The sequence below is a fragment of the Herpailurus yagouaroundi genome, unplaced genomic scaffold (assembly GCF_014898765.1).
Source record: "Herpailurus yagouaroundi ecotype Mexico unplaced genomic scaffold, PumYag 184, whole genome shotgun sequence".
Classification (NCBI taxonomy): Eukaryota; Metazoa; Chordata; class Mammalia; order Carnivora; family Felidae; genus Herpailurus; species Herpailurus yagouaroundi.
The window spans coordinates 28,287,009-28,311,550 of record NW_024412415.1 but is presented as its reverse complement, the minus strand read 5'-3'; the positions used below and the strand labels follow the sequence as shown (position 1 = coordinate 28,311,550).

General features: G+C 45.2%; 1 protein-coding gene and 1 long non-coding RNA gene across 21 annotated transcripts in view; one reads left to right on the top strand and one right to left on the bottom strand.

Moving 5' to 3' along the window:
- Positions 1–2,055: 2,055 nt before the first annotated feature.
- The window catches only part of TPM1 (tropomyosin 1), a 28,426-nt gene continuing 5,939 nt past the window's right edge, over positions 2,056–24,542 (bottom strand). For 3 of the 20 annotated variants that reach the window (XM_040492877.1, XM_040492889.1, XM_040492873.1), the window contains 7 exons: positions 16,556–16,689; positions 14,353–14,470; positions 12,967–13,037; positions 12,128–12,203; positions 11,622–11,684; positions 11,271–11,340; positions 2,056–2,950 (listed from right to left, as the gene is read on the bottom strand). In XM_040492877.1, coding sequence (XP_040348811.1) covers positions 2,868–2,950; positions 11,271–11,340; positions 11,622–11,684; positions 12,128–12,203; positions 12,967–13,037; positions 14,353–14,470; positions 16,556–16,689 — 615 coding nt within the window. In that variant the 3' untranslated portion in view covers positions 2,056–2,867. Of the gene's footprint in view, positions 2,951–3,366; positions 4,170–8,168; positions 8,361–9,777; positions 9,861–11,270; positions 11,341–11,621; positions 11,685–12,127; positions 12,204–12,634; positions 12,711–12,966; positions 13,038–14,352; positions 14,471–16,555; positions 16,690–24,277; positions 24,425–24,542 lie in introns of those variants that run through there. The other 17 variants (XM_040492874.1, XM_040492872.1, XM_040492880.1 and 14 more) reach the window with 15 other exon arrangements.
- LOC121041800 (uncharacterized) overlaps positions 13,174–24,542 on the top strand; it is a 14,030-nt gene continuing 2,661 nt past the window's right edge. Inside the window, exons 1-2 of the long non-coding RNA XR_005795853.1 lie at positions 13,174–13,185; positions 20,304–20,308. This is a non-coding gene — a long non-coding RNA (uncharacterized LOC121041800). The remainder of the gene's footprint in view (positions 13,186–20,303; positions 20,309–24,542) is intronic.

Genomic DNA, 24,542 nt, shown 5'->3' with positions numbered 1-24,542 from the left:
GAGCAGTAATAAGTAGAGGAATTGTTCTCTTCAATGCCAGCCTCAAAAAGCTCAGACTGTGTCCAGAAAGCAACGGTTTGCACAACTCTCATCGTAACTTTAAACATTTTTGGGAGATGCTTATTTCTTACTTGTAGCCCTTTTTCTGTGGAGAGCCACCTTGCTTTACCTGAACAAGGCACATTTTCCAACTTCTCATTCTGAAATCCGGGCCTGTTAATGGAATTTAGGGTATGAATCTTGAACTATTTCTCTGTACTTCGTGGTCTTCTAAGCAGTGACCATACTGGCTTTCAGCCTCGGTGTGTCCACACTGAAGAGCCCTCATTTTTCTCCTGACCTCACAGGGGTGGCGTGTTCCGGGATTATCACATTGGAACAGACCCAAGGTGAGTGCCATGTGGAGACAGGGTGTTCCCCCCCATCAGAAAGATCGGGTGATACTTCTTTGAACTGGTGAATAAGTTGAATAATTAATGCCTCATTAATTATTTCAGCTGATCCCTGAAAACCAGGAAGTTAGGCAGTACACCACTCGCTAGGGGTCGTGTGGGCCAGAGAGCTGACCCCGCACACACCTTCCCCAACCGTATTTGCGGCTTCGTCTGTTTCTAGCTACGTCTGGCAGTTGATCTTCTTCTGCCCTAAAGCGTCTAAAACAAGTGGAAGAATCCAAACAGGGCTCTGGAGTCACACAGGCCCGAATCTGAAGCCAGGACCCCCTCCTTGTGAGCTACGGGACCGTGTGTAGTTTCATGGACTCTCTGAGCCTCGGGTTTTGTGTAAATAAAGCAGGGACCGATGCGAAGCTGAAGTAACACTCGGAAGGCATGTTAGTACAGGTTCTGGCAAGCGGTATCTCAGAAAGGAATTAATAACCATCACCATCTGGAGCAAAGTTTAGCGTTGCCCCAGCCTTACCAAGCCCGGTATCAAATCTGCTCTGCTGTGGTCCCTGGAGCACATGTGGCATGACGAGGGCAGCAGCGGCTAATGGTTATCAAGCACGTCCTGCGTTCCGTGTTACGTACTTTACCACAAAGGTGATGCATTCCAGTCCCATGTAATATCCTAGGAGCTAGGTGAGACTCTCGTCTCCACTTGATTGATGAAGAATCTCAGATTTAGGGACTTGACGAGGCTAGGCGGCTAGGAAAGGTCAAGCCAGACCTGGCTCCCAAAGTGAAAGGGTGCTGGGTTCAGGAAAGGCCGCTGGGACTACAGTGAGGCAGAGAGGCCTTCTTGGTCTTGCTGAGGATGGGCAGGGGTGAGCCTAGGGGCGGTGAAGACGAGGGGAATTTGAGACCCAAAGAGTTTCTTTGCCTTACACACCCTTTCTGTGGAGAGAAAATACCTGATCAAAGGACTTGAAAGAAGAGCTACAGATACACTTCATACTTTTCAATGAAAATATAATCTGTCATCCAAATCCGTTTCCGTTTATTTCCATCCTCCCATGTTTGCTTTCCAAGAGAACGTCCTTTTCCGCCCTGCAGCACAAGTTTGGCCAACTAATAGTGTTCGTAATCTTTCGTTTGCTGTGAGTCTTCAGGAGCGACCTGTGATATTTTCAGTTTCCAAGTCCAAAATGACGAAGATGTATTGGAGTTTAGAGCTCAAGACAAGTGAGAAAGCAGAAAATCACAAAGACCCTTTACAGCAATACTTTTTCGAGTCACACTGCTGGGGGACAAGGGCACACTTGGTGCATTCACTCACTATGTGCTGGTGTATGTGCCATCGCTAGGGACTTAGCTAAGACTTGAGGAAAACCCCCCGAACCACTACAGTCACTGCAAAAGCCTTTATGTATGTGCAGATATATGACCACATCATGGAGGAAGCCTTTTCTGGATGGGGTCTTTCCTGCTGGGTTCTAACTCTAACAGACCAAAAGGATGCTGCCTCGAGAGCTTCTGGAAGGGTAACACTCAGAATTTGGTTTCCCCCAATCTTTGGGATACTGTTTTACGAAACCATTCATGAGGGAAGGTAGGTCGACCACACCATCTAAAGTTCACCAAGTAAAAACATACAAATGACAGGACCACCAAATTTAGAAAATGTCCTACAATGTGCATTTTATTCCATACCATTATACAATGTTTACATATAGTTATAACTCTTAAGAAAATGATTTTTCTTTACCAATTGTACGTAGTGCCTAAATCTTTCACTTGAACATGGAGAAATGGAGTGGAAGTCCACATCGAATGCTATCCTACAAGTTGTAATGAGCCGCAGGTGTGCCAATGAAAAGGCCCTAGAAGTCTTAAAAGAGCAGCGTGCCTTACAAACCCTTGGCGTTAGTGAATTCAGGCATACCGGATCCGCAGTCTCATCTCATAATAAAACTCAAGACAAAATAAATTAGTGTCGGACAGGATTCTAAATTGTACAATATTGAACGAAAGACCACAGTGGGACCTTTTGTTTAAAGTAGCACCAATCCACACCTGATTGCGTTTTCAACATTAACCTTCCTGTTGATACATCGTTGGCACTTTGAGTGGAAATCTTTCTGCTTTAGTGAGGATTCCTAGACTGGCTGAGTATACTGTGTTGCAAAACTCTCTACTAAGTGTGGCAACGTCAACCCGGGAAATGGCACATTTAAGTCATTACGGCCCTGCCATGGGCTCGCCTTGTCTGTGTGTATGTGTGTGTGTTTTCCCCACCCCCGACCTAGCTGGTATCTTGTGGATGTTTCTGTGACAGTGTAAAAGTAAATAAAAATGCGTTTAAGGGGTTTCATGGTAAGCGTGGTGTTTCAAAACAAAACAAAACAAAACAAAACAAAACAAAACAAAACAAAACAAAACAACAACAAAACGACATGAAAGAGTGTGGTCGCAGCTAAGGAGGGTTCACATGTTGTTTAACTCCAGTAAAGTCTGATCCAGCATCTGGTGCATACTAAGGTTTTCTTCTTTGGCATGAGCCACTTTCTCTGTGATGGGATTAGAAAATTAAGTCATGAATAGTTGCACTTTGGACACAGAGGCGGTTTGTACATTTAGGCAGGCAAACATCAGTCACAAACAAAGATGAGATGATTAGAACAAGGCATGCTTGTAAGATACTGCTCATTTCCAGACAAGGACCTACAAAGGGAGAAGACATCTCTGACCGAAAGGGACTAGAGGCACAGCAGGTTCTCACAGAGCAGTCAGGGGAACCTCCACCAACAGGCCACTCTGAACAGAGCACGGGTGGGGCTTGGTGAAGGTCCCCCGGCCGTATGCCACGGGGACAGCGACGGTGCTTGCAGCACTCAAGTTACTTATGGCAGACATTTCTGAGTTACAGGCAGTTAAAGATCTGGTAGCTGTGTTTAACACAGAAGACAGAGATGATATAAGTAGATATTCTGACAACTTTTAAAATGATTTATTTCTGTTGCTCATTAAAAAAAAATATCCAAGTTTCATGCACACTTCAGTAGGACATTCTCTTACTATGCTTATATTTATTATTAGCATGACATTCTCACCAGATTCCAACAACACCATTAGACGGAATAAAAGCATACCTTTTAGACAATCAGGGACTTCTGACATGAGCTCCTGTTTTCAAAAGCTATTTTGCCCAAGCATAGGTACATTTAATCAAACGCTATACCAGATATTAAGAAGTTAGGAATATGAATATGTAATAGCAATATATATATATTATATATTGCATCATATATAATATGTATACGTATATAGTTACACACTCCTTGGCTTTGGCTTTCTAACTTAGGCAGAACTCACTCTCTGTGGGAAACAGAAAACAATTTTTGGTCCCCATTCTGTATCAGTTCAAACAAGAAGAACTGCGATTGCTGAATTGATTGTTATAAATATTTGATCCATATACATACACATAACTTTACCATAAAAGCAGTTTTGGGTCTAAAGAGAACTTAATTATTCCAGATTGTAAGAGGAAGAAAGACGCAGATGAAGCCAGCCTTTCTGCTAACTCCCTCCATGTACGATTCTGCAGAGAGCAAGTGCTGTCGGCCCTATTAGTTGAAGGCATGGCAGTCCTGGACTTCCTGCCCATGGGCTCCATTCCTAAAATTCAGCCCAAGTTCTTTCCCACTTAAGTTTAATCCTCATTCAGGGCCAGCTTTAGTTGGTTAGTTAGGCGGCGGTTTTGCTCAAGTTGCTGGTAGAGTTGATCTGTACAGGTCAGCAAGCAGGTTAGCAGAAAGGAAGAGGCAGAAGGAAGACAGGTTAGCCAGACGTGGTGAAAGAGTTAACAGAGATCCCTCAGGTCACCCGCCGAGCAGCTCACCCTTACCCGGTGGTCGTCTGTCCCGTGCTCAGGAAGGATGGGTGGGAAAGGCCTGATAGACTCAGGACGAGCCAGGATTTCTCTCTTGGTGGCCAGGGAGGGAAAGGGAGTGACAGGGGCAAGAGAGAGAGAGGGGGAATGTTCCTCTTGCACCTTACTAAAACCCCTAGGTGAACGGAGCCGAATGCAGTTCCTGGCAACAGCCGGAGGAGCCAAGGCAGGGGGTCATGGTGGAGATCTTACAGTGAAACTTGAACCCACCCATTTTGCCCACCTCTTTCCGGAACCCCTTTCACTTGCGCTCCAGGGACTGGCTCTCCTTTCAGGCAGAACCAGGAGGGCCGCCCACCCCCACCCCCCCACCGCTGCCTGTGCACTCAGCTCTTAAAATGCAGAACTAAGCTCCCTGTCGGTCCCCCAATCACCACCATACAGGGTGCACTCTGACCTCTCGTCGTTTTGACACAGGGTGCTACACTACTCAAACAGCACAACAACAAACCCGTGTCTCCACGCACAAGTGACGTAAAATTCATTTGCCGACTTCTTGAAGAGAATGGCGTTCGTGTGTGGCGCGAGATGGAGGCGTACAGCACGGACAAGACCTCAAACATCCACCAGGCCACCGGCACAGCATCAGTTTTACACACTGGCGTCTAATCTGCTCACGCGCTAGGGAGGCCAACTACACGTGTCAGTCTGTATCTGATGGCCCAGGGGATGCCCCCAAAATGACAAGAACCTGGCATTTACCATGAAAAGTTGCAGGAGATACGACTGGTTCGAATGACAGTGACAACCTGGACCCAGAAATTCTACCGACCGATCTGGAAAAGCTGACAATCCTAACCCCAGGGAGAATGAACCCATCCAGCCTCTGGACCCCAGGGGTGTCGGGAAATTAATCAGTTCTTATGTCAGCTTTCTCTGAGAAGTGACAGAAGATGGGGAAGATGCTAGGTTGCACTATGCTTTCTAGCTTAGAGTGTCTGCTACTTTGTCCTCTTTGCTCATCCTCATTTTCTGGATATTCAAAACCCCGGTCAAATGTCACCTCCTCCAGGTAGCTCCAAACATACACCATCTAGGAGTTTGGGCTCTCTTCACTCCTCTACCTTCCAGCAAAATGGCCAGCTCATCGAGGGCAAAGAACATTTTGGGCTCGGCTCTTCACCACCTCTCCGCTGCCTTCCACAGTGTCCTGCAAAGGACACATGCTTGGGGGTTGCAAATTTAAACCCCACTGGCAATATTACCGCTAACGCAGGGGGGCGATCGCCACGGGCAGGCAGGTTTGGCCAAGCTGGAATAAAAGAACTTTGGAGAAACCCTAGAGAATCCAGAAGGTCAATGTAAATTCAGCTTAAATGACAGCTGTCCCTCCACATCCCCCTCTGGGCCTGCTCCACTTCAGCTGTCATGGAGCTGCCATGCCTGGGTAGACTGGGGGCAGGAACCAGAAGTGGTTTTACATTCGCAAGTATTTTCTGCTCCTGTCCTACCTCCCAGATGTCTGGAGCCTCTAGTGCCCAGACTCAGGAATGCTTTCTGTTTGGTCCAACCAGGCTCTTGAAGCAGCTGCAGCTATAGCTATGGCCTGACTCTTTGAACTAGAAACCTGGACGCCGGCAATTTCTGGACAGAATCAAGGTGCTATTTATCCTTTCGTGCACCCCTACCTCCTGGGGCTACTCCAGATTTGTCTTCCCAGTGCATCATTTTCCCGTTTCTCCTTGTAGAATGTGCTTACACAAAGTATGAAAGTCTCTGCAAAGTTCCCCCCCCCTCCAAAACAGATGTGCCTCCAGAATTAACTACACATCTGCTCAGCAGAACTTGGAGACCTGTCATTTTGTCTATAGCAGGGAGCAGGGGCACTCAGAGAAGGGCCCCCTTCTATTACTAGGAAGTTAAAAAAATATATGACAGCAATCACGGTCAAAAGCAGACCCAAGGAGCTTTAGGGGGGAGAAATCCACGAAATTATAGAAGGCTTTTTTACACTCTCAAGGGAGAGACACTGACTTCCAGATTCCAAATTTTAAAAAGTCTACTACACCAGTATTAAAATGCTTTAATTTATGGCCCTCTTAAAGAGTATTTTTTCTCTACTCTGAAGTCTTTGTGGAGCAATTGACAATATTTTCAGTTTGTCTACATTTGAGTACAGTGGTATATGTCAACACTCTCAGGCTAACAAAAACAGATCAAGATCACTCACGTTTAAAACATAGGAGAAATAGAGCCAGACTGCTGAGCTGCAGAAATGTTGGGAATTAAGAAACAAAAATCCACATCATTTTAAAGTCCGAATTTTGCAATTTCTTTTAAAATCACTTAACCATTGGTGCGCCTGGGTGGCTCAGTTGGTTGGGCCACCGACTTCAGCTAAGGTCATGATCTCTCAGTTTTTGAGTTTGAGCCACGTGTTGGCTTTGTGCTGACAGCTCAGGGCCTGGAGCCTGCTTCAGATTCTGTCTCTCCCCCTCTCTCTAAGCCTCCCCTGCTCACGCTCTTTGTCTGTCTCTCAATAATAAATAAACGTTAAAAAAAAACTTTAATCACTTAACCATTGTTTTTAAAGTAAAAATAGTGAAGCCTAAATAAAATATAACTGTATTCTGGGGCACCTGGGTGGCTCAGTCAGTTAAGCGCCTCTTGATTTCAGCGCAGGTTATGATCTCACCGTTCGTGAGTCCCAGCCCTGCGCTGGGCTCTGTGCTAACAGCATGGAGCCTGCTTGGGATATTCTCTCTCTCTCTCTCTCTCTCTGTCTCTCCCCATTCCCCACTCACACTCTCTCAAAATAAATAAACTTAATAAAAAAAAGAAAACTGTATTCTGAACAATTTCCACTAACTACACTGGCAAAAAAAGAACCAACCCTAATGGTTATACTTTAATAACAACTACAAATGAAAAAAAAACCTGCTATTATCACAAAGATTATGTATGCACTACTCCTCCTAAAGAATATAAGAGGTCCTTACGGGCACAAAAATGAATCTTGACTTAAATGTAACCATATGTAGAAAACTTAAGATGTCATCTCGTGATCTAAATGAAGGTGGCTAAGTAATGAATATACTTTTTAAAATCTTTATGGGGCGCCTGGGTGGCGCAGTCGGTTAAGCGTCCGACTTCAGCCAGGTCACGATCTCGCGGTCCGTGAGTTCGAGCCCCGCGTCGGGCTTTGGGCTGATGGCTCAGAGCCTGGAGCCTGTTTCCGATTCTGTGTCTCCCTCTCTCTCTGCCCCTCCCCCGTTCATGCTCTGTCTCTTTCTGTCGCAAAAATAAATAAACGTATTAAAAAAAAAATAAAATAAAATCTTTAACTGTTCTTTGTGCTGTAAAGGAGGATCAACAATAATCTCAGTAACATTGGCTCCAAGTTCCAGTATGTGAAGTCCCAGCAGTGTGGGACGGCTGTGGAGCCTTCGGCAGAGCCTTGTGTTAGTTAGCTGCAGCCCCACGAACAGGGCCAACTCGGCACTGACACATCTAACTACACCTCTGGCAGAGGAAGGCACTGCTCAAGGCACACCTGCCACTCCAACAAGCAATGTGCCCTGTGTGGGTTCTCAGTGAGGACTATATACCAGCACCATCACAATCTCAACAAAACAAAACACCCCACTCTTTAATCTTTGGAAACCAAAACTCTGAGAGGGACCCATGCTTGAGCATTTTTTAAAAGTCCAGTGAGGAACTAGTGCTTTACCAACTTTTAACATTCATGTTCAGAATGAAAAAAAAAAAAAAGGGTAACAGCCAAAACTAAGCCTCCTATGTGTGAAGCAGATTTGTAGTTTTATTTATTATTTAGTTTTGTTGAAACTGAAATGTCAATAAATAAGAAGTAAAAAGAATAGCAAACAGAAATAGCTTACACAGTGTTTATTTTACACTGAAATGAGGAGTTTCTGTACAATGGAAAGCAGTGTGCCTGGCTCTCAGGCAGGATGCTAAAAGAATGAGCCAGGTCAGATGGAGAACAGACAAACCGCAGAGCTCAGAGAGGTGGGACAGCCAGCTTGATGAAGGGGTCTCAGGAGAAGTGAAGCAAAGAAACTTATCTGCATGAGGAGAAAAGGCGGGAGAAAAAGAAAAAAAGTGGCACAATGGAAAAAAGGAAAAGCAAACTAACAGATGAGAGTAGCACTTGAAACCCAGGCGGGAAGCAGACATGCAAAACCCACTGCCAGCCGCACCTGCAGGAGGATGTCCCTCCTCGCCCACCCGTGTCTAGACCCAAGGCCAGCACAGGCCCCTCTGGGTGACGGTCCATCGTCAAGAAGGCCCATGAGTAGAATTCAAAAACAGGTTTTAAGCTAACTCACCTTTCAGAATATTTGAGCATTCTTGATGCCACAAATTTTCCCTATAGAATCACCACATTTTAGCACCAGAAAAGACCTCGAGACAGATGTTCTGATTCACCCCCACATTTACAAACGAAGGAAGAGAGGATGGAATTCTCTCTACTTTCCACGGTGACAGTCACGTCTCTAATGGTGATGTGGAAATTCTATAGCCTGTAAGGCAGCAGGCACATGCCACACTCTTTACGCTACCATGTTCGTACACGGGTGGGTCTGAAATTTCCAGCTTATGTGGAATTCAGCGCTATATTATTAGAATGAAGAGAACGCTCTGTGGAACACTCCAAGTTAGAATTTAGAGAAGCAGCAGAAGTGTAACGCTTAGGTTGGGTTAGCAATACGCGGATTAGTTGTGGATGATCGAAGTTCGCATGTGAACAAGGTATCTACTCTCTCACTGCCTCACACAGTTAAAGGTGAGCCATTAACTGCTTAACTCATACTGTGTAATTGGTGTCTTGTATCCCAATTCTTTGACACCAGCTGTGGTGTTCACTGTGAATATTTCAATGCCTTTTATTTAAACACAGAAAATTAAAGCCTCGGTTATTCAGCAGATGAACCATTTCTCTCCAGAATTCTTACAGGTGAGGAAGAGATCATCTCTCAACCATTCCCTAGGCTGTACTGGATCAATCTCCTCTCAGATCCTCAGTAACCAGACACTTGAGGGTTCCTTAAGTGTACATTTCTTTTACCAAAAATGATCCTATTGTATTTAATCGAATCTCGGGAAACCGATCTTTGGTATTTCCGGAGAAGCTCCTGCACCACTGCGTAGCCTTCTAGTTTTACTTGAGCCTAGTTTAATTTCCTAAAAGGGTAGTGCTCAAGCCATTCGTATTTCAGTTCACTGCTTGGTGGGGACAATTTAGCTCAGAGATCATGAAATAAACACATTCTGAAGGGAAAATGATGTGTATAGACTGACTTAATCTACTCGGCTCTTCTATTAGTAGAATGTGAGCAGACAATAACTATCCTAGATTATGCAGAGAGAGCAAACAGAAAGGTGTGAAGATGGAGATTCTGGAGGTACAGAAGGCAGCAGTGGTGAGTTTATCATATTAGCGTGAGGGCACGGATGTGAGCAGGCAGGGTGGATCAACATTTACATGGAAGTCATATCGTTGAGAGCGTGGTCCAGCTCCTCGCTGATGGCTTTGTACTTCAGTTTCTGAGCGTACAGCTCGTCTATGACCAGGAAGTGGAAGGCAGAGGTGCAAGGGCATGGAGAGTGATCAAGAGATGGAGGGTGAGCGAGGGTGGCATGGACACCATCCCCACACAGCAGCAAGAAAAGGGCAATGCATGAAGGAATTGATGCCGCAGCAGGTGGCCAATGCAGGAGGCGTGCGTTTTGTTTTTAAATGAATTGAAACAAAAACAAAAAGAACAAAACCCATTAGAAAATAAAACAAGAAAGACTCAATACGAAAAATCATAACAAACAGGATTGGTTTCTCAGTAAACCATGTTATACCCTGAATACAACCACAGAAGGCCGTCTCCTGGGTAGGTAATAGAATAGCTTTCCTTTCTATAGCTATATTTTAATTCCACTGGAGTAGTCAACCATCTGCAACTCTCAACAGTGGAAAAAATTCCCAAGGGCAGTGTTTTGGAAGAACAATTTGTGACTCTGTAATCCTTATCTGGCTCCGCCTTCAAGCCACTGACTTCCTGACCAAACCAGACCACTGGGATGTCGGTTTCTTAGTGTCCTGTGAGCTACTCCTTTGGTCTTCTCACTAAGCTACCCTGTTACTGGCCCACGAGGTTTGAAAAGCGAGGACAGCCACACGTTTATGGTGGGGCTCTTGCCAAGTCTGCAATTTAGTTTTTGTAGTGATGAAGGTTTCACACTTTGCTGTACTTTGGCAGACTGTTTTACAACCACCTGTCATTCTCTCTTCTCCACTAGCTTGGATGCCTTCGCCAGCCCCTTCTGCCTTTCTTGTATATTCTATGCATTCTCCTTTCTTTCCTTTTCATAGCTGACCTTTCACGAGCCTCAGAGTTCAACATTTAGGATTTCCGTGAGACAAAGGCAGGTGTTACTAAAACAAAAACCTAAATATCTTAGGAGAGAAAGGCTTGAACATAATCTCAAAAAACAATGTCCTATTACCCTCACCCCCCCTTTCAGAATATAGAGCATTTACCAAGATATTAAGGACTTAAAACCACAAGAACCCAACTGTTACATTGAATTCACACTTGGAAGACGAGTTGTGTCTAAAAACGAATCCATGCCACTCTGACAATTAGGAGGTATCAATAAGCAGAGAATACACTAAGTCATTCTCACCTAACAACAACAAATAAACCTGCCCCACTTCTGCACAGTGTGAAGGAAAGCTGGATGGCATCTGCCCTTACAAAGAGACGTGCCTCATCTGGTGGCTAACAGTCATCTGGAGAGCAGAGGACTCAGGTCCAAGAGTTTAAGAGCCACAGAATGGAAACCCCAAAGGACAGGCAGGAAGGATGTGCAAGAGCAAAGAAGTATATCCAGGAGGATGCACTTGGATTGGCGAAGTGTTCCGCCAGGTCAGTTTTCAACCATAAGGACTAAATTAAAAACAAAACTTAAGATCTTACCTTCTAAGTCATCAATGCTTTTCTCCAATTTAGTTACTGACCTCTCCGCAAACTCAGCCCGAGTCTCAGCCTGTAATGATTCCATTTATTTTAGTCAAAATCGGGAGGTTTTACATTTCTGGGAGCTACAAATACAGGGAAAACTAGAGAATCAAAATCAAGCATAGCACCCATAAAACGGGTCTGAACACTTCAGTCAGTCACTAGCACAGCGCACTAACTCCAACACCACCTTTGGATATTCCTGACTTGGATCACCATACTTTTGAAATGAAGAAGCCCTGACCAGCTTTACACAAATGGACTCATTTAAAATCCTGTTGGCTTCATCTAAAACACTCATAATATTACCTCCTTCAGCTTGTCAGAAAGGACCTTGATCTCTTCCTCGTATTTGTCTTCCTTCTGCGAGTACTGTAATTAGAAAGAGCGTTCCAGATGTCAGGCTACAGCTCACTCTATACTCAGGTCTTCTAATACAAAGAAAGCGCCAGCCCAGCCAACAGATGTTGAGGATCCCTTAGGAGGTAACGGAGCCTCTGGTATCAAATGGCACACTACAATACATTCTCTGTTTTCTTGCCTATTGTTTTACATGGGATAAGAACAAGATAACTTAGCCATGTGGCACTTGGTTTAAATTGAATTGTTATAGATGAGTCACATACTCAACATAAAAGATGTTCTCTATTAAAAATGAGAATCTGTTATCCAATAACCATCAGGAAATCACCTCAAAATCATGCCATTTGCTAAACAATATGCTTTCGTCAGCAGGGCCTCAGAAGAGAAAAAGGATGGGTCTTTCGAGCAGCTCTTAAAAGATGCTTCTCCCCCACACCATGCTCCTGGCCTACCTTCTCAGCCTGAGCCTCCAGTGACTTCAAGTTGTTCGTCACAGTTTTCAATTCTTCTTCAAGCTCGGCACATTTGCTAATGTTTTCGATCAGAGGCAGAAAGGGTGGGAGACAAGCCCAAGGAAGGAGGAGAGAAAAAGGAGAGGGATGGGAAAAAAATGAAAACCGAGTCCCAGAGAACAAAGGGCTGCCTTAAAGTAGCCAAATCATCAGGTATTAAGGAACTCAATTGTGCTGAGGACACTGCCTCCTTAAACTTGCACCAGCAGAAAGGCAGGGTGACAAAAATCCAGTAATTTTGGAGTATGATAATTTGGCTTCTTTTTGGCTGCACCAAAGAGCATTTTGAAGGAAAAACAAAGGAGTTTAAAGGACCCAAAGAAAGCACTTAAAGCAAGACAGAAGACAGCAGAGGGTGTCGTTATACCGAACGAACCAGTAGACACTGGAAGCTGAAAGGCGTCTGGGTTGCAGTTAAACCTAAAACCACACATGAGCCATCAGTACCTTATCCTCTGCAGCCATTAATGCTTTCAAGGTCTGATCCATTATTCTTAATTGTTCTTCCAGCTGTCGAACTTGGCTGTTAGTGGACACAGGAAATGCACAAGGCCATTCTCAAAATCAGTGTGCAGGTAAGGCATGCAGTGATACACGCATTCATACAGACACCCCACACAAGTCCTCCATGTTCCGTGCTCGCAGCTCATCCATGTCGGGTGAGCACAGGAGGAGCCTGGAGCTGAAACAGGTCAATGTGCAGCTGCCAGAAGGTCATGCTGTTTAGTCACTGCTCTGTAGCACCCCACACACAGCAGACCGGCACCGGGCCCGCTTACCTTTCTGAGAGCTCAGCCCGCTCCTCCGCACGTTCCAGGTCACTCTCAATGATGACCAGCTTACGGGCCACCTGTAGCAGGACAAACACAACACACACACACACACACACACACCATGGGGCCAGCAAGCTTTGAGTATGGGGGCAGGACACGGAGGTGGGTACTGGCCCCACCGGCCCCTACAAGTTCTTATCGACAAATGAGATGACCCTCTTTCCCGTGGATGGGAGAGAAGCAACTCGCTACCTGGAGGGCCAGGGGAGAGCAGACCAGAGGCTTCTGCTCACAGAGACTCAGAGTCGCTCGTTTGGGGGAGGCAGTCTGATTTTAAGTCTGACTCAGGTGAAGTCCATTTAATTACAGGGCAGCCAGCCCAAGTGTGGAGGAAGGGAGAGAGAGGAAATTCACCATCTTGAAAATAGCAGAATGGTGAGACGAGATGCATCCGATGCTGTGAAGGTGGGGGCTGCCAAAAACCACTGAAAATAATCCTGAGAACTCTATCAATTTAGAGCTCTGTACCTCAACCTCCTCTTTGTGGAGGAGGTTAAAAATGACAACAGGATACCAAGAGAAGCTAACTTGAGATGAGCTGGTAAGATGACTAATGGAGTCAACTCTGTATTTAGCAGAGGAAAGGACCTGAGAGCTTCAAAGGGATCCTTTGAAGCATTTCAAAAGTAGCAGGCATAGTGTGACCTGGAAGTAATAATAGTAATAACGATGGTGGTAAATAACAATAATAGAAAAAAGGAGTGTCAATGCCATTTCAAGACAGCCGTGACACATTAAGATAAAACTAAGGCAACAGTCATGTTAGCTCTGTTATCACAGGAAGTTGTTCTCATGGAGACATGACCAGAAGCTGATTCACCTGTGAACCTATCTTGATAACAGGATTCTACCACCTTGAAAAGAGAGGCCACATTGAAAAGGGCCTCTTGAATCTACGCGGACTTTAGTGCATGGACTGTGTCCCTATGCTGCCTGAACTGGATCATGTTAGGTGAATCACACCAGGAAGAGCCGCCTGCACGGTGACAGTATGAGAGGTTCTTTCCACAAGTGAGGCCCAACTCTCCTCTCTCCTGGCCAAAGGTCTTTTGTCCTCGTCTGGGGGCTGCACAGCTGGGATATCACAGGGGAAGCTTTGGTCTTTCTCAGTGCTTTCTCAGCCCGGCTTCATGATAAAGACTGGGATGCCTTAGCAGGATCAAATAAGAACTGTTTTCTGGAGACAAAGGGAATCTGCTTCTCAAAACCACCCATTTCCCCCAAGGAAGCAGATCGTTTCACTGAAGAACGCAAGGGTGTAAGCACTGCTTCCTGGCCCCCACCAAGGCCAATGCAGGGGAGTCTGCGAGGCTTTGGGCCCCAAGATCTGACCTCTTCATACTTGCGGTCGGCATCTTCAGCAATGTGCTTGGCCTCTTTCAGTTGGATCTCCTGAATTTCCATTTTCTCCTCATCCTTTTGGGCTCGACTTTCAATGACTTTCATGCCCCTGAAAAGGAAGACAAGCAGAAGACCCAAGGTTTAGAGGAGACCTCCGTGAACCCACACTGCGCTGCACTGGTCTGTGAGGCTTGGTGTAACTGGCAGACCAAAATAGAGCACAGGGCAGCTTTTATTTTCCAAACCATGAAGCAAGAGTTTCCAGAGCTGAAGGAAGGAAAAGACATACACTTCTCTGTTTGTTGTGAACGAAACCTCACACTTTCGATACTGGTGAAGCTATCCAGGGATCTAACGTTAAATGAAAGGTACCACGTCAGGATCCTGCTTGAAACTGGGAAGCATGGAAACAGGAAAAGCCAACATGCTTTACTTGCTATATAAATAATGAGATTTCTTCCTAGTTAGAACAAAAACAAATCTGTCTTCGCGTACTTCTTCCTACAAAGAAGGTAGCTGTTCTCACCCCATCAGTCACAAACGTAAACATTAGACCGAACCACGTGACGCTGCTGACACTTGACTATGTCAGCCCTACAAAAATGACAACTTCATATGGGTCGACCTAATACTTTAGATGAAAAACTGTGAGTTTTGCCTTTAAGAGAATTCTTACATAATAGAGGTGTTGACAGAGAGATTGATGCCATCGTCTGTGCTGTCTCTGGATCTCACAGTGTTAAGTTTTCGAAAATGTAAATTGTTGTGGGATGTATTACAGTTTTATGGAATAAGTCATTTTAAAATGGGATTCATTAAAAAAATAAAAATAAAATAAAATAAAATAAAATGGGATTCGTTTACCAAAATCTAAGTAGGCAGTTCAGATGATGAAGTACTACAGTATGTATCAGAAGACTAAAATTCTTGGCTTGTCTATAAATCCGCCGTGAGACTTTGGGCAGGCCACATCAACTTCTGAGCCCTCGTCTTCTCATTTGTAAAAAGAGGGGAGTGGGGTAAGTGATCTCTGAATTCCTTTTTTTCCTACAAAGTCTAACATTGCCAGATTGCTTTTTACGTTTGCTGGCAAGTATATTTTAGGAAGAATCAGCCACAAAACCACTGGCATGTGTGCACGGTAAAAGATGATGAGTCATCTTAAGGAATTCCAAAACTCTTGGTTAGGGAAGAAACAATAAGCAGCAGTGAACAAGGAGCTGGAAACTTCAACTTAAATGCTTCTTTAATCTTCAAGGCTGAAATCACTCTTTACCCATGGTGGCAGGGTGCTCACTTCTATCGGAGTGAGTGGACAGAAACTCACTTCTATCGGAGAAGGAGAAATGGAAAGAATGACGGATTGCCTTCACCTGCCCAGGCCACAGCACCGATGCACACTCCCAGTGTTCTGAGCCGCCACATTACTCTGTCATGCTTCCAAGCAGGAGAACTCTCCAGTTCAGTCTTTCTTGGAACGCTTCTATGCAGTATGAATACATTAACTTGAGCAGTTGAACAACTTCTAGAATACACGGAGTTGTGCTGGGCTATATGGCCATGGTATTCCTTTACTACCACAAAACTGAATCTTGGAGTAATAATCAGGTGGAGCCAGGTTACAGGGAGTGGGTTCTGAATACACGAGTATCCGACTATATTTACATGTGCACCAGTATCTTACCAACATTACTAAGTCCAAAACAATTTACTTTTGCAGATAATATTTCTGTTTTATCTGTGCTTCCTCTTCCACCAATTTGCTGGGTTACTTGACAACTGATAGTCCATGGTTCATTTATCTGGGCCCAGTCTCCTTGGCGTATTTTAAATAAAGTTTATCTTTTGGAAATGTCTAACTGCTCTGCGGTCAGCAAGAATGAAAGAACCAATAGTCATCCCTAGAATTTCTCATTTAAAGGTCCATCTCCCTCTCTGGATGATGAGCTCTATGAAGGCAGGAATAGGAGCTCTTTCTTCTTTGTAACCTTGGGATTTCAAACAGTGCTTTGTACACAGGGGCTCCACTAACGTTAAAGGAACAAACCTAGTAAAGTTATACCTGGGATCAACTGAGGAGACGATCCCACCAAGGCACTGTAAAATTGTGAAGCCCCAAAGATCAGAGAAGCCCTCCTGTTCCACCCAGAGGAGAGGCCTGTGCAGAAAGGTGGGCTGGGAGAGGCACCCTCACCTCTCACTCTCATCTGCTGCCTTCTCGGCCTCCTCCAGCTTCTGCAAAGCTGTTGCCAGTCGCTCCTGGGCACGATCCAACTCTTCCTCAACCAGCTGGATGCGTCTGTTCAGAGAAGCTACATCGGCTTCAGCCTAGGCAGAGACAGTGAAAGGCATTTCAGACTGGGAGAGAAAGTGAGGGCACTGCCTACAGGAAGTGGCTGAGTCAGAAACACCGATTTCTGACAGGAAGCCTGGCGGTGGGGTGAGCTACCTCTAAGTGCATTACACACCCTGGTCAAGTCCAGAGTTCTCGAAGACACTGCTACATTGATTTATATAGTGAACGTCCACACTCGCGTGTGTTAAGTCCACACGCACCATTCTCAGTGGAGAGAGGGACCGTTACCAAGTGCTCTCTCACTTGGTTCCTTTCTTCCACAGAACTCCACAGTGGGTCCCCCTGACTGCTAAAGGGGAGCTTCATTACAGCCACCTCACTCACGGGGGCTCAAGCAGTGGGCAGAGACAAGACCCACCCAGGCTCCGCCACATAGGACAAGAGCAGTCCAGCCGGAAACCAGACTCAGGAGTCTGCATTCTCCTTCCTCCTGGCTACTTTCTCAAAGGAGTCTTAAAAGGAACTAAAGTATTTAAAAAGTCAGCCGTTCTAAAATATATGCCATACAGACACAACCGCCCCTCCCCCACTCCCCTTTCAGTAACCCCTTTAGGAGAACTCGGTCATATGCTGGAACAGGGCCAAGACAAATTTCCCAAGTGTTCTTGAGATAAGCTTACTGGCATTTCTTGCAAGGTTGTTACAAGAAAAGTTTCAAACTCCTTAGGAGAAAGCGGTACAGATACTATTTTTATTTAGTATCTGTATCTAAATTAGAGATGTTACTTTTCGGCGATGCAATGATTAGCTGCTATCATAAGCACTTTTTACTGTGAGCCTCAGAACACTTGCAAGTCTATGATGATCCGTTACATACACTTGCATTGGTGTTTGTTTCAATATTATGCCTGGAAGTCAAAGAGCGAACTTACTAATCAGGTACCATTTCCTCATCTGCAGCCACTGTGAATGTGTGCTTATCATGGGGTGAGAGAGAAGGTTTTCAGGACACCACTTTAGAGTTTTCTAAAAATTACCATACATACTTAAGGCATGCCAGTTCTATCCATATTTCTGTGTGCTTTACTCAGTTGGAAGCTTCCTACATGTAAGGAATCATAGTTCTCTGCACAGAAAGAATATGGGCTCAGTAAATGTCTACTGAATAAAATAAATAAGACCGACATAATTTAAACAAAAGCAACTTTCTTAGCTCATGGACTCCTGATGTACACAGTCTGAAAGGCACATGTAGTGAGAGGCTGTGATTATGGCCTTGAATGAAATGAATACGAGAACGTTCAGCTCTTCGCTCCTCTGGATTTGTAAAATTTTAAATGCCAAGTTTTGTCTGGGGAAGAGAAGTCATTAGGGCATCTCCAACCACGGTGAAGGACTCTTTGTAAAAAATTCAAATACACTTTTATCTCGACAAAACTTAACTATGTAGTAGTAACAGGCTGACGGAGACAGGGAATAGGAGAAATGGGAAATGACTCTGAGGAGGACAATGTGCATCCACATAGGCCCACAAAGTAAATCCCTAGGGGTGCACAGCTAGTAATGGGTTCTGCTAAGTCTGACCGGCTAATGAGTATGTTTTTTTTTTCTAGAGGAGGAGAGAGGGTAATAGGGACAATGCATTTCTTACATGAAAGGAACTGTCGTTCTAGCCCTATTTCTTAAAAATTGGAAGGAACTATACATTAAGGTCAGGTCAGTTTTGTTCACTCTTTTCGTATTTTCCATTTCTAACACAATTCTGTTCCTTTTATCAATGGGGCATGGTGGTGGGGGGCTGTCAGGAAACAAGCAACTCCGAAAGCTGAAAACAAAAACGAAGAGCAAAACCAAAAATACCTTAGTAGAATGTCTAGGTCATACACTTGAAAGTATTCCTCACCTTTCGTTATTATTTTGAATATGAAGGCAAGTATCTTCATTACAGGTGCTATGGCCAGAGAAATGTCAACACGATTTTCAAAGTGTTTTCTTGTAGCCACCACACTCTAAGGTTCTGCTCTGTGTTTCACCTGGGCCCCAACCCTGAGGACTTTGTACTCACAGAAAGAACAGGGTTTATGCTCTGAGGAAAGGACCTTCCGGGTGGCAGGGCAGTCTAGGTCCCCAGCTTGTCATGTGGCCAGGGCATGGAGAGTAAGGAGACCATGCCCCCATGCTCATTCCTGCCTCTGTACACAAGATCTCCCTGCCTAAGCGGCCCCCGTCAATCTGTAGCTTCCTTCTTATTGCCCCTCACTCTAACCACTCCTTCCTTTAGCTCTGGACCCTGATATGTAAACGTCACTAACTCTTTCCTAGGAGCGTGTCGTAGAACCTCCGACTTCTTGGCACTATATAGGGCCTCATTCAGGGCCCCCAAGCAACAACTGGGAACGGAGGTCCATTCTAGGAGCCAGGACCGTGCACACAGCAGAGTGGCTGCTTCACAAAATGGGGTCTCAACTGTTTATCTGGAAGAGTCTCTAGGCATCATCCAGCAGTTCCCACAACTGGCTGTCAGAATCCCCTAGAAGAGGCGTATTAATAATGCAAACTTCCAGGCCCCATCTCCAGAAATTCTGATTCAGGAGGTCAGAGGGGAGGGCAGACATCTGCAACATAAATACGCAACCTGTTCCATCCCTCCACCTTCCCGGCCCCACCATCCAAAGAAGCTGGCAAATCCTGTGGGAACCACTCTTCCAGCTCTCCTTTCAAAAGAAAGGAGAGAGGGAGCTTTGACCCACAGTGCTGACCCTGCTCGGGCCATACAGACATCAGTGGGAGACAAGACTAAAACCCCAGTTGCCTGGGTCCTCGTGTGTGGGCTCGGCCACTTCTCATGGCCTCCAGGGATCTCACAGCAGCCCTGGAATTGGTGGTTCTTACCTCTTACTTCTCTCTTCCTATGTTAGAGTGGCAAGTCCCCTATAGCCTCTCTCAACACAACTCCCCATGTGACAGAGAGGCTTTGATGACGGGCCTAGGAGAACAGTTACTGTACTGCATAGCATCCACTAAACAAGCCCTCTCCGTCCCTTCAGAGATAAGGTATGGTATTCCACTGAAAACTTCACCAAGTAGCACTCATGGGTGACACCTCACAGGTAGACACAGAGCATCTGCCCTCAAGCTGGGAAGCCAACACCCGCTGCCCCTGAGCTTTCACAGCAGCACGGGCAAAGGTGCTTGTAGGCTACAGCTGGGACCTGGGAGCAGTGTCTGGGGTACGTCTATCTGCACGTAAGCTTTCCCTGGGAAAAACCTGGACTCCCACTGGCTTCTCAGGCCGTTCCACACTGGGATGGCCGCAATTTTGTTTTGGTCCCTGCAACTCAAGTTTAAGTCCATAAATTAATTAAGGAAACTTCTTACTCTTATTTTTACTTGTGTGTGTGTATATGAGAGAGAGAGAGAGAGAGAGAGAGAGAGAGAGAGAGAGAATATGAATGATTGAATGAATATATGTGTGTGCTTTGGATTACGCTCTGTTCAAAAGGCCTCTAGCTCTTACCTTCACTAGCCTTTTATTTCTGGTATGTGTTTTCTAAGTTCTGAAGTTTATTTAGGTATTCTCTAAGCTTCCTTCATCACAGAACCTGGGTAGTCTACTTAAGATTTAACCTTCGGTTACCTCTGCCAGTACAAGTCCCCAGCCACATGAGTATCTGTTATTTAAAAAGCACATATAAACAACAAGGAGTGTGGGAAGGGTCAAGACTCCAGACGCAAATCATTTCCAGGCATGGAAATCACCCTTAGTGCGCTGGGTTGGCTTCTTCTAAAAACGTGTTGATAACTGCTGGTGGAGTCTTTCAGTTTGGGATGCTAGTTTCTTTTACTTCAAAAGTGCTATTGTGTCCCAACATGTAATGAGCTACTCAGAAAAGAGACTGCTATATTAGTAAAGGCTACCAATTATCTTCCTGCAGATCTGTTGTTAAACAGCCAGCAGGCACTTTGCAGTTGGGCCTGGCCTGTCCCTGCACCCAACCCAAAGGTACCAGCTACCTACACGGAAAACAAGGGTAGGCACACCGCTCTCCCAACCTCAACAAGGTACTATACAGAATCAAGCGTAGCAGGGCCACTTCAACATAGCAAACTATTACTCCAAATCAGATTTGACAGCAAACTTTTATGATGCCTACATTTTCATGAAATCCAGATGTTTTGGCCAATATAACTAAATATATATATATATACATACATATATGTGTATATATATATATATAGAGAGAGAGAGAGCAATGGTTTTTACTTTAAAAAAGTATTCTAGTTAAAACAGCCAAGAAAATAGTAACTAGGAGAGTAACATTATATCCTAAAAAATGATCCTCTGGAATATGTTTTCAAAGTCCTTCCTGAACCAGAGGGGAACGTGGGATGACCAAAGGTCAGGCATTTTTATTTCATGCAAACTGTAGTTATACGGCGAAGGTTTCACCCAACTTGCTGTGTAAGACCAAGTGACTACAGCCAAGTTAAACTTCTGCCCTTATATGGTAAGGAAAGGGGAAAAAACCACTGATGACATTAAGGGGCACTCCCATGGATAATAGATAAACACAACCTCCTCTATCTGTGCCAAGGCCTATAATTTATGAGGCATATTTGTATAATGAGGGAGAACGGACATGAACAGGGCATTGTAGTGCCCTTGCCTTGCCTACATATGAAGACAGAAATCATGAGTGTATATTCCAGTCATTGCCAGCCTGGGGTTGCCAATGTGAACACAAAGCGCACTCTTTTGAGTTTCCTGGTCTCAGAGCTATTTACCAACTTGAAAGTGGGAGAGGGTAGGGGATTTCTGTTAATTGGTTATTTCCCACGATTTAATAAAATTACTAGTTGAGAACCTACAGGATACATCTTTAAGTCTCGTTGTTTGCTGGATACCACCCAGAAAGGAGCAAAGACTGGCTCCTTCTTGCTACTCTTTCCTTTGATAATAACAAAAAACACACAAAACCCTAGTGTGTCACAAGACCTAGAGTCAATCATTATATCAAGCAAAGTATCCTCATTCCAACATTTTGAAGGGCCCACACACTTTGGAAAAACAAACCAGTAGGAAATAAGGGATAACCAAGTTTTCCAAGGTAGTGCTAGCCTAAGAGGGCCTATTAACTACAGTACGTCTGAACTTTTCAGAATCAGAATTTAGGGCCAACTCTCCAGCCAAGTATTTCTTGCAGCGGCTCATGATTTTGTCACTAAACCTGTATCCTTGTAGCTAAGAGAAACTGACTGCTAGCTTAACTCACAGCTATGTCTGACAACTACCAAGAGACCACCTTAAATTAACTCCCTCTAAATTACAGTTGCAGAAGTTAGGAACAACTCTCAATCTGCAATGGTCTCTTCTGACTCAGTCCTCAAACTGCTATCTTAAAAGGTTCTGGGGTGCCTGGGTGGCTCAGTCAATTAGGCACCCGACTCTTAATTTCAGCTCAGGTCATGATCTCATGGTTGTGAGATCGAGTTCTTGTGTCACCAGACTCTGCCCCGGGCGTGGAGTCTGCTTAAGATTCTTTCTTTCTCTTTCTCTCCCTCCCTCTCAAAAAAAAAAAAAAAAAAAAAAAAAAAAAAAAAAAAAAAAAAAAAAAAGTTCTGTGTCCAATCAACCTGGATAGAGTGTTTTGAAAATTACTTCCAAAAAGTTCAAACTATTTAAACCACTTTAAACACAAAGCTTTGAAAAGAATGAAAGCATCATCTTTAGCCAGCAGGCCCAGGAAGACTACCGTTAGAAAAATGATGTACAAAAGAGAAGACATGTATAAAAGTAACAATATGCCCTTCATAAAATTAATCTTCTGTGTCTAACATCAAACACTAGGACAGGAGTCTATAGAAGGCTCTCCTGCAGAGGACTACATGTTCCCTTTCTGAGGAGGGTGAGGGGAGTTCTATCTACTCACTTCCACCACTCATGCCACCTCAACCAAACATTTCCTCCAGTCTGCCCACATCCTCTCTCCATCAAATTCCCAAAAGACAAAAAAAAAAAATATCGGTTAAAGCGTTTATATGCAGTGCTTTGACATGTAGTGAAAAGAGTAGGCCATTTTCAAGACCCTTTGAATAGGTGATGAACTGAAGGCAAAGGAGCAAAGAACAAAGCCAAGTGCTGTGCAGTTTTAATACCAGCTGACATTTAGCACTTACTCTGTTGTGTCAAACACTGCTGTAATTTCTTTACACATACTAACTCCTTTGGCCACCTCAACAGGTAGGCATTATTATTATCCACATTTTAGAGTTAGGGATCTGAAAGAACGAGAAGTTATTCTGCCCAGCATCTCACAGGGAGTAAGTAGCAGAAGCCAGAATTCAGATCCCGGCAGTCTGGGTCCAGAGTTCTCATTCTTAACCATCATGTTCTATTAGTTCTAATGGTTCAAGGACAGCTGTTAGCCAGGCAGAGAGAGAACTGGAATCATTTGATTGCCCTGTCAAATTCAGACACATCAATGGGATCTTTGCTGACTTGTTCTCAAGAAAACTGTCTTTCTTATTAATTTCCTGATTCCTGTCTGTATTTTCCACCAAATTTCCTCTAGGTAGGCCTTCCTCCTAAGAGGACCCATTTGTTTCTATGTATTTTATGCAAAACAGGTATTGAAGTTTCTGCAGCCAGCCATATTGCCATTACAAACACCTAACCGGTAGGATTTACTCAACTCAGAAGAATGGGTCCGTATTAAGCACAGCTGGACACCATATTATGCTTGTCATAAAACTCCCAAGGTGTTTGAGTATCCTGATTTAAAACACACACTCAAAAATCAACAAATAGCAAATGCCTGAGCTACCTCTGAAATCCTGTTCCTGTATGTTGGATACATTTGCCTTAGGAGAAAGGAAGGAAACCAGGTATTACATTCAACATGGGGGAGGGGGAAGCCGGCAAGAGAATACACCCAATGATCGTTGACATGTAGCCAACTCTTCTCAATACTCGGTAACAAAGGAATATCTGTATACGACCACTAGGGAGGAGAGATGGTTAATACAAAGGGAAAGGTAAGCGGGTCTCATACTATGCATGTCATATGTATGTCAGAGCCCGGCGCTGTCAATGTCTCAACCACCACAAAGAAAACCAATGGTCAACGGGGATGGTGGAGTTTAGCATCCCCCGGCCCTAAAGTCTGGCAGTGCCCCAGACTTTCCCTGTCAGCGCCCCTTTCCAAAGGAACGGATTTCCAAAAGGATTTCCCTCTTCCCTCCCCACCCTTCGAGTAAATAATGCCAGCAGCGCAAAGTGCACATCCCGAGGGACCCGAGACACCCGGGCCGAACGCAAATAACCCCAAAATAGAGCCCTTTCTGGGAAAGCGCTGCTTCCAGAACCTTCTCAACACCACTCCTGCTTCCCCTCGGGGCTTTTACTTTAAACCAGCGAAGATGGAAAGGAAGGGCTGAAAGGAACAGGCAGGGCCCCTCCCTAGAGTCCGACGCCAGCTGCCCCAGGTGCGCCAGGTGCGCCCCTGGAGGCGTGGGGGCAGGGGTAGGTGGGCTCTGGAGGGCCCTGCACCGCTCTGTGGGCCCAACTGGGGCGGAGGCGCCTCTGGGTGGGGGTGGGTGGGCAATGGGTGGGTCCCTTACGGTCTCCCTCAGCTTCCTCTCGTAGTCCAGCTCGCGCTGCAGGCTGCCCGCGCGCTCCTCCGCGGCGTCCGCCTGCTCCTGCAGGCTTCGGATTTTCCTCCGCACCGCCTCCAGCGAGCTGCTCCCGGCCATCGCGCGGGGCGGCGGCGGGCTGGCCGGCGGACTGCGGTGAGAGAGACCGGCTGCTGCGCTCCAGCCGCCGCTGCCGCAGCCGCACTCCTGAGCGCCCGGCCGCCCCGCCCAGGCCGCGCCGCGCAACGGCGGC